Source organism: Pithys albifrons, chromosome 2, assembly GCF_047495875.1.
Source record: "Pithys albifrons albifrons isolate INPA30051 chromosome 2, PitAlb_v1, whole genome shotgun sequence".
Taxonomy (NCBI): domain Eukaryota; kingdom Metazoa; phylum Chordata; class Aves; order Passeriformes; family Thamnophilidae; genus Pithys; species Pithys albifrons.
This window is the reverse complement of record NC_092459.1, coordinates 120,881,991-120,891,632: the sequence shown is the minus strand read 5'-3', so window position 1 is coordinate 120,891,632 and position 9,642 is coordinate 120,881,991. Positions and strand designations below refer to the sequence as shown.

At 56.4% G+C, this 9,642-nt stretch overlaps 1 protein-coding gene across 8 annotated transcripts in view; it reads right to left on the bottom strand.

Moving 5' to 3' along the window:
- Positions 1-676: 676 nt before the first annotated feature.
- The window catches only part of DTNB (dystrobrevin beta), a 150,040-nt gene continuing 141,074 nt past the window's right edge, over positions 677-9,642 (bottom strand). For 7 of the 8 annotated variants that reach the window (XM_071547650.1, XM_071547654.1, XM_071547649.1 and 4 more), the window contains 3 exons: positions 8,822-8,875; positions 5,223-5,258; positions 677-2,796 (listed from right to left, as the gene is read on the bottom strand). In XM_071547650.1, coding sequence (XP_071403751.1) covers positions 5,254-5,258; positions 8,822-8,875 — 59 coding nt within the window. In that variant the 3' untranslated portion in view covers positions 677-2,796; positions 5,223-5,253. The remainder of the gene's footprint in view (positions 2,797-5,222; positions 5,259-8,821; positions 8,876-9,642) is intronic. The other variant, XM_071547648.1, reaches the window with a different exon arrangement.

Genomic DNA, 9,642 nt, shown 5'->3' with positions numbered 1-9,642 from the left:
GCCGCGCTGTGCCAAATTGGGGCCGGGGAGCTGAGGGGACACACCTGCACCCAGGACCCCGTGGATTCCGCGGGTAAAGTTTCCATCGGTGGCTTTGCTGGGATAGCGGGAATGGGGGTCCCTCAGCAGTGGTGGTGGGAAGGTCCAGCTGCCCAGCATCACCGAAGGGTCTGGCAGTGGGAACTGGGCATCCCCTGGGAGAGCTGGTGCCAGCTGTGACCCTCCACCAACCCCAGGCCGGGGGTGGACAGGGCATGAGGCTCCCGCCGTCACCAGCCCCGCATCGGGGGGAACAGCAGCCCCAGCACCCCTGGGAGCTCCGAGGAGGGGCCGCGGGCTCCGCTGTGGGTGCCGCCACCTCGGTGCCCCCCGAGCCCGTTCTGCTGCTGCCAGATGTGCGGGATGTGCGGCGGGGGCACATCTGGCGGCAGGGGCAGCTGTGGCGGGGCTGGCCCCGTGCCGAGGGCCCGAACACTGGCAGCTCTGTGCGCTCCCAGCACCCGCAGCCATGACCAATGCGGGGATCTCCGGCTCTGCCGCGTGGCCCCCACGGCACAGCGCCCGCAGCTGCTCCCGCCTCCGAGCTGCCACTGCCGAGGAAAACCCTTTTTTCCCCTTTTGCATGAGCTCCCTGCCTTTTCCACATGGCGAAGGGACAAGACACCCCGCAGGGAGAAGATGGATTTATTAAATATTTGGCGGATGACAGAACATGGCTCCCTGCTCACAGGCTGCTCTTGGAGACGTTCCCTGTGCTTACGGCATCGGCTTCGGTGCAGCTTTGCCAGCTGCTCCCAGGGACAATCCCACTCCCAGGGACAATCCCACTCGCTCCCGAGCTCCCCCGTGCCCACAGGAATAGGGAATGGCACCAAAGCTTGGTGCAGTCCCCAGGGACACGCATGGGCACGGCCAGGGCTTGGGGATCTGTGGAGCCTCCAAGCACGAGCGTGCCGGGGATGGCACAAGGGGCCAAGGCCACCACTGTCCTTGTGCATGGTACCCACAGACCAGCTGGTGTAGGACCCCACGTGGCCCCCATCTCTGTTCTCTGCCCCGTGGGAACAGGGGTGTCCCTCTCCCAGCATCAACTCCTGGCACTGGCTGGGGACACCAATGCAGGGACACAGCTCTGCCCCAGGGAATTCCCATGGGAAAATGCTTTCAGGTGCATTTTCCTTCAGGTGGGTTTTGCCCCAGGGAACTGCAAGGTGGCCTGGCAATCCCAATTCAGTGGGTGCTGCCAGTGTGAGCCCTCTGTGTGCCAGCGGGAAGACCTCCACCCCTGCAGAGCTGTGGCATCCCCAGCTCCCGGTGGCTGTCACCACCCTGGCAGGGCCACTGGCAAAACATCCCTATTTTTGGTGCTTTTGAACCTGCCCAAAGCCACAGCCAAGGATGCCGCAGGTCTGAATTCAGCAAATTCAGCTGAAACTCCATATGAAGTTGCTCCATTCCTGTCCTTGTCCCCAACCTCATCTCTATTCCCATCCCTGTCACCATCTCTATTCCCATCCCTGTCCCCTTCTCCACTCCCATCTCCATCCTTCATCCCTTGTCCCCTTCTCCATTCCTGTCCCCATCCCTGTCCCTCATCACTGTTCATATCCCTTTCCCTGTCCCCATTTCCATCCCTGCTTGATCTGACCGTGCCACTCCAGGTTCTCATTGCTCCTTTTCCCTCCTTGGCAGCTCATTCCCAGTATTTACATACAACCAAACCTGTGGCCACCACTATGGGTGTTTGAGCTGCAGGGACCCAGCCAGTGCGTTCAGTGGGCCCCGGCTCGGAGCAGGGAGGGGCAGAGCCAAGGGCGCTCCCAGGGCTTATCACTCCCTTCCATCCATCACCCTCCATAAATATTTATAGATGGATCAGGGCCCTCGGCTCCTTCCACTAAAAATAACATTCCTAAGCACCACGGGAAAAAAATGCTGAAACCACTCAGGACTGGGACTGGTGGCCACGTTTGGGAACAGCGATGGAAGAGGAGCCCAGTGTGGGTCAGTGGGGAGCTGCCACCCCCTGCTCTGTCATTTCCTTTAACCAAATCTGGACCCAACTCCTGAGACTGGGAGTGGAGATGCTTTTCTCAGCCTGGCCATGCTCCTCCCTCAGTCGCCTGCTTGGGATGGGAAAGCTTTCACAGCCTGCAGAGCTGCTCCCAGCAAGGCCGGGAATCCCGGAGGCTGGTGGCCCATCCTGGTCCCTTGGTTGGACACCTGCACCCAGCACCCACCCCCGGGAGGACACAGCCTCACACCTGGCTCCAGGTGTGTCACAAGGTGGGTTTTTCAGAGAGAATGCCCTCTGTGCCACAGAGGAGGGACCCCAGGAAGGTCTGCACTTTTTTCCATGCACACAGTGAGGAACAACCAGTGTGTGACACAGTGGTGGCACCTTTTGGGAGATCAGAACGGAGCCGCACACGGAGCGGGAACAGCCACCAGCAGTTTCCTTTCAGGTTTTTGGTTTTTTTTTAGCCTCCCATGACTGGCTGAGCCGGGTGGGACATGGTCTGGTCATTGCCAGGAAACACACCGAGGGTACATGCAATGGCCTAAGGGGCAGGTGCCCGCGGAGAGTCCTCCGGGTGTTTCGGGGAGAGCTCCCCAGGTGGTTTTGGGAGAGCTCCCCAGGTGCCTTTGGGAGAGCTCCCCAGGTGCCTTTGGGAGAGCTGTGTTGGCAGCAGGTGGTGGAGATCAGTCACAGTTGCACGATGGTGATGGATGGGCTGAAACTGCCTCTTCCCACGGACGGGAGACGTCCCTCGATCGCAAGCGCAACCTCCGTGCCTGCGGCATCAGAAACACCCGTCAGCATCCCCGGGGGGCAGAGTCAGCCCAGCCCGTGGGGCAGAGCCAGCCCAGCCCGTGGGGCAGAGCCAGAGCCATGTGAACCTGCTGGGACCTGGAGAAAAGGAGGCTCAGGGCTCTGCAATCCCTGCCAGGAGGGGGGAGCCGGGACAGGGGGTCGGGCTCTGCCCCAGGGCACAGGGACAGGAGGAGAGGGCACGGCCTCAGGCTGGGTCAGGGCAGGGGCAGGGGGGATATTAAGGAACATTTCTTCATGGAAAGGGCAGGAGCAAACCTGCCCAGGGCAGGGGGGAATCCCCATCCCTGGAGCGATTTAAAAGCCCTGTGGATGTGGCACTTGGGGACATTGCCAGTGGTGGCCTTGGCAGTGCAGGGGGATGGTCAGAGCTTTTTCAACCTCATGACTCCATGTTTCTATGAACCCCTGAACCTTCTGGCTGGGGCTGTGCACCCCTGGGGCCATCCCTGGAATGCTCAGAGCAGACCCACGTGTGGCACCCACCAGAGTGTCCCCCTGACCCCAGAGCTCCTCACCTTGGACCCAGAGAACCCAGAAAACACAAACTCCTGGGTCCCTGACACCTGGACACACAGCACTGGGAAGAACGTGAGGAACCAGAGAATTCCAGAATCCCTAAGGCTGGAAAAGCCCTCCCAGCCCATGGAGCCCACCCTGTGCCTGATGCCCACCTTGTCCCCCAGCCCAGAGCTCTGAGTGTCATGGCCAGTCCTGCCTTGGGCACCTCCAGGGCTGGGCACTCCAAACCTCCCTGGGCAGCCCCTGCCAGGGCCTGACCACCCTTTCCAGGAAGAAATTCTTCCAGGTGGAAAAGCCACCGTGGTTTAAAGGGTTGTTTTTGCTTTTCCCCTTTGTACTGTTCCATTCTTTCTGGAAGATAAAGAAGCCTGAAAGTGGTTCCTCTCTCTCATTTTCTCAGTGGTCTCCACTTCAGTGCTTGTCAGCTGCTCCTTGGTGGTGCTGGAGGCCCTGCTGGCTCTGAGGGGACGGGAGCTCCTCATCTGCACAGCAGTGCTGAGGGTGACAGGGTCAGATGTCCCTTTCTCCAGAGCCATCAGGGAAGAGGGACGTGAAGAAAAGCCACACACTGTGGCCCAACCAGCTCCCTGTGCTGGCTCCCCCTCCAACTCTGTAATTTTGCTCAGTCTTGAGTTACCAGATTGTTTCCCAGATGAGGCAGGACTTGAATTTCTAATGTAAAAAGTGTCAGAAAGGCTCCTGAGCCCCTCTGGGGTTCTCTCCTTCCACTGCTGATGTGGCCAGGAGCCAGGAAGGGCAAATCCCTTCTCCTTTGCCAGGTGCCTGCACAGGACACTTGGTGGGAGTTGGTGGTGGGTTTGTCCCCTCAATTGAGGTTTGGATCCATCACTGATTCTCCTGGCCCATGACCACAGGGGACTGGGGCTCAGTTAGAGATAAAGGACTTTCCACTGCCTGGTTCCTACACCCACCCAACCTACAGTCTGGGGGAAAAGGACCCAGAGGAAGGTCCCTTCTGTCCCTGCTTCCCAGCGGGAATGGGGAGCGATGGGAATGATGGCAAAGATCCAGTGAGTGTGGAAACCCGAGCGGTTCCCTCCTAGGAGCGGTTCAGGTGGGAGAGATAAGGATCTCGTTCAGGTCATGGGGACATTGTCACACTTGTCACATGGCTCAGGCTCCCTCCCCTCCCACTCTCGGCTCCACCTGTTTGTCTGTCCATCTGTTGGGCTTTGTTATAACTTGAGGCCCTGTCTCTCTGGGGGTAGAGATTGTATTTTTGGTATGTCTGGACAGTGTCCATCACCACGGGGTCCCATTTCCTGTCCGAGGCCTCTCACTATGGAAGGAACAGCAACAAAATGGGAGATAATGCTGCTCTCACTGAAGGTAATGGTCTTTTCCCACTCTGGGGAGACCTTGGAGTCCCTTCCAGTGCCTAAAGGGGCTCCAGAAGAGCTGGAGAGGGACTTGGGACAAGGGTCTGGAGGGACAGGACAAGGGGAAATGGCTTCCCACTGCCAGAGGGCAGAGCTAGATGGGATACTGGGAAGGAATTCCTGGCTGGGAGGGTGGGCAGGCCCTGGCACAGGTTGGGCAGAGAAACTGTGGCTGCCCCAGGCCTGGAAGTGTTCAAGGCCAGGTTGGACAGGGGTTGGAGCAACCTGGGACAGTGGGAGGTGTCCCTGCCCATGGCAGGGGGTGGGATGGGATGAGCTTTAAGGTCCCTTCCAACCCAAAGCATTTTGGGATTTATGAAAAACATTCTTTTGAATGTTTCAGAGCAATGGGCAGCTGGGGACTGTTCCTGGTGCAGAAACAGGAGATGAAGGACAGGAGCAGGAGGTGACAGGAGTTCACTCCTATGTGCTGCAGGAGATGGGAGGAGAAATCCATCCATCCTTACCTGAATTGCTTGTCCAGCGTTGTCTGCCCTCCTAACCTGCAGCACAGGGAGGGCACTGTTAGGAAATGCATCATTTTATTTCCCATAAAATGAAAAATCCCCCCATCTCTTACTGCCCCAACAGGGACTCCCCCAGGACTGCACACCTGGGGATGCACAGAAAGTCCTCTGAAAGGCAGGTAGAAAAGTGCTCCTGATCCTCAAAGCCCAGAAATCCTGGCATGGCCAGGGTGGGATTGTCCAGTCCCACCCTTCAGTGCAAGGTCAGCCCCACAGGCTTCTCAGGACCTTCTCCCTGAGGCTTGAGGGTCTCCAGGGGTAGAGACCCCACAGCCTCTTGGAACAACCTGTGCTTGACCAGCTTTGGGGTAAAAATGTACTTTTTATGTCCAAGCAGAATTTCCATGTACCCATTGTGTCTTCTCTTCTCCATGGGCACCAAGGGGAAGACTCTGCCTCAGTTTTCTTCAGTCTTTCCCACGAGTTATTTGCACACATTGGTTTGATCCAAGTGCTCTCAGCCCCTCCAAGTGTCACCTTTATCACTGTCTCAGGGCAGGTGCATTTCATAGAATCCCAGAATATTTTGGGTGGGAAAGGACCTTGAAGCTCATTCCATTCCATCCCCTGCCATGGGCAGGGGCACCTTCCACTATCCCAGGTAGCTCCAAGCCCTGTCCAGCCTGGCTTTGAGCCCTTTCAGGGATGGGGCAGCCACAGCTTCTCTGGGCACCCTGTGCCAGTGCTGAAATCCAATTTCAAATTGGATATTTCTGTCTAAGAAATCTGAAGGAGCAAAATTTCCAGCAGTGAGAGCAAATTCCAGCTCTTTAGTCCCTTTTCCAGTGGTTTGAGGGTTATAAAATCCAAATGGTCAATACAAGAGGGGACCAACCCATGGTGAGTCTCAGGTGACACTGTCCTGGGTTCATCCCCTGGGCACCCAGAGGAACATTGTGCCTGGGGGAAGGCAGCAGGGACTGCAGGACAGCCCTGGCAGAGCCAGTGTCCCACCTGAAATAACACCTGGCAGAGCAGAACCTATGGATACACAAGAAGGGGACATACAATGGGAGCACCAAGGCTGGCTGAGCTGCCATGGGGTGTCACCCAAAGTGACTGGATGGAGGTGGCTTTGCCAGCTCCCAGCTGTGCTGTTCTGAGCCTGGAGCTCATGGACATCTTTGGAGATGCTGCTGAGTTTGTGATCCCAACCACAAACCATGGAGCCAACTTGGAGTCCTCCCGGATGATTTCACTGCCCTGAAGCCGTACCAAGCGTGGGGACGTCACTGTCTCCAGCAGGGAAGAGTGCTGGGATTAATTACTGGGACACAGGGAAATAGGAAATAACTTCGTGAAGAAACTTGTGAAGAAGTCCAGAAATGATGACATCTCTGGGAACAGTTCTAAACTGAGAGAGAATCAGTTTGGATGGGATACTGGGAAGGAATTCCTGGCTGGGAGGGTGGGCAGGCCCTGGCACAGGATGCCCAGGGAAGCTGTGGCTGCCCCAGGCCTGGAAGTGTCCAAGGCCAGGCTGGACAGGGCTTGGAGCAACCTGGGACAGTGGGAGGTGTCCCTGTCCATGGCAGGGGTGGGATGGGATGAGCTTTAAGGTCCCTCCAACCCAAACCATTCCATGATGATTCTCTGAAACCCATCACAGTGGATTCCCCATAAGGACCAGCATCTCCCTTGTCCATGTTCTCAGAAGTTGGGGAATGGATGAACTCCCAGTGGTTTTTCTCCTCGTTCATTCCAGATGGGAGAGTGTTGCTGAGCTGGGGCCGCTGTGCCCGGGATGAAGTTGGGGCAGGCAGAGCTCCCTGTGGGCACAGGGTCAGACTCCACCTGTCTGCAGCATCCTGGCCACAGGTCCCTGTAGGTAACATGGGCTTTGGTATTGCCCACCCCTGATGTACCCACACCCCCCTGCCACCCCTCACCCCCGGGTCTGGAGCAACTCCCACGGTGCTCCCACTGAAGAGCTGCACTTATGTATTGATTATTCCTCAATTTCCCTGCCAGATTTTACCTCACTGTCTCTGGGACATTAAGAAATCACTTTTTCCCTGGCAGAGATAATATTTACATTCCACACGGAGGCTTTTGGTTCCAGCTCTGCTTTTGGACACACGTCTCAGCCGTCCCTCCCCTGCTGCGCTGAGTAACGGGGTGGTTTGTGTTTCAGCTCTGCTCCCATACATCCTATTCCAGCTCCTCAGAATCCCCCTTTCCCTATTCCCCATGCAATATACAATGCAGATTTGGAAAAAAACAGATGGGTCATCTGGTAAGCATCTAAAATATTCCACTGAAGAGGAATGTTCTGGGGCAAAGAGGGTCCTGTGACTTGGAGCCAAAGGAGACTCTGCTTTGGAAACTTGTTTTAGCCAAAATTGAGCTCCCCGCGCTCCTTCCTACCCAGTTCAAATACTGGTGGACAAAGGAACAGCATTTCCAAACACCTGGATGCTTGGCAGAACTCAATGGATGGGAAAACTCAGGGAAACGAGCTGTTTTGGGGAGAAACGTGAGATGTGCTGCCTCAGCTCAGCCAGAGGGACATGTGTGTGTAACAAAATAAGGCTAAAAAGTCCCAGTTTGTTGACGCTGGAATTAGGTTTGGCTCAAGTGAGACAAATGCCTGGGCTGATTCAAACCCAGCCAAGTCTGTTCCTCATGTTTGGGTTTGGAACATGGGAAGCAGAAGCCAAGCAGAGTCCTGAGTGAGGTCCTGACCCTGGGAGGGGCTTTGTGGTGGTTGGTGGAGCACGAGGTGGGGAGCAGACCCCCCCCAGCCCCTCCAGCTCCACCCTGCTCGGGGGTCTGACAACCCTGAGGGCCCAACCACATCCAGCTGGAATAACTCCTGCAGAACATGCCATGGATTCGCTGGCACCAGAGATAAAGTCTGGGAGGGTTAGTGTGGAGATCAGGGACGTGGAGGTGGAAGGGACCTCCCGTGACAGTGATGGCACTGCCTGGGCAGGATCGCCATCGGGACAGGGATTCTGGACACTTGTCCAGCTGAGGTCACCATGGGAGTGCCATTGGCACAGGGATTCTGGACACTTGTCCAGCCAAGGTCACCATGGGATCACCATTGGCACAGGGACACTTGTCCAGTCGAGGTCCCCACAGGCAGGGGCTGGGCAGGTGATGGTCCCACTGCCTGGGGACTGCACAGGTGACCCCCCTCACTGTGGGTTTTGTCTGATCCGTCCCCCTGAGCTGGATTTCCTGCAGCATCTGGAGCAGCTCCTCCTCCTCCTCTCACACATTTCTGTGTGTGACCTTTGCTGGAAGAAAAACATCCCTGAAAGCTGAGCACACACAGCAAAGGGACTGTGGCCATGACGTCAGCCCGTGGCAGAAGTTGGAGAGAGGGACAGTGACTGGAGCCAGCAGGAAAACCTGTGCCATGGGGTGAGAGGGGCTGCACCTGGAGCCACCTGCCCCCAGAGCCACCACCTGTCCCCAGAGCCACCACCTGCACCCAGAGCTCCTTGTGGGGCTCCAAACAGAGATGGAGAACCCACAGATAAGCAAGGCAGAAAATCCTTCACAGCTCTGAGACATGTTTGTCCCCTCACCTCGGTCCTTCCCATTCTGCAGCTTCTCTGTTTCTTCTTCATCTTCTTCCTCTGCTTCAGAAAAAAAAAAAACAAACCATGAGACAGGTGCATGAGAGAAGAGACAGAATGATGGAATTGTTTGGGTTGGAAAAGCCCTCTCAGACCACTGAGTCCAACCATCCCCCAGCAATGCCAAGGCCACCACTGACCAATGTCCCCAGGTGCCACATCCACAGGGCTGTTAAATCCCCCCAGGGATGGGGACTCCACCACCTCCTTGGGCAGCCCCTTCCAGTGCTTGACAATCCTTTCCATGAGGAAACTCCTCCTGAACTTCACTTGTTTCATGGTAAGAACTGGGGCTTCCTTATGTTTAACTGGGGATAAGTAGGGTGAGTTTATGGCCAGGCCCAGATTTGCACAGCAGAGCAGGAGGCCACATTTTTCTGCAGATGGTGGCTCTCATCTTGCTCCAATGTTTCAATGAGACCTGTGCAAACAGCTGATGGTTATCCCTGGGGAGATGTTGCTCCTGCCTCCTGCCCATGGTGTGAGAGCAAGGAAAGGGACAAACCTGGCAATGAGAGGTACAACTTGAAACTGGGGGTGTGTGGAATGGATCTGATCAAAGGGGACCTCATAAAAGTGTCCTTTGTGGCTTTCAGACCAGGATGGTAAGACATGGGGGTCACACAGCCCATGACTCCAGGATTCTATCACAGAATATCCTGGGTTGGGAGAGATCCACCAGGATCATCAGGTCCAGCTCCTGGCCCTGCCCAGGACACCCCAACAATCCCTCCCTGTCCCTGAGAGTGCTGTCCAAAGGCTCCTGGAGT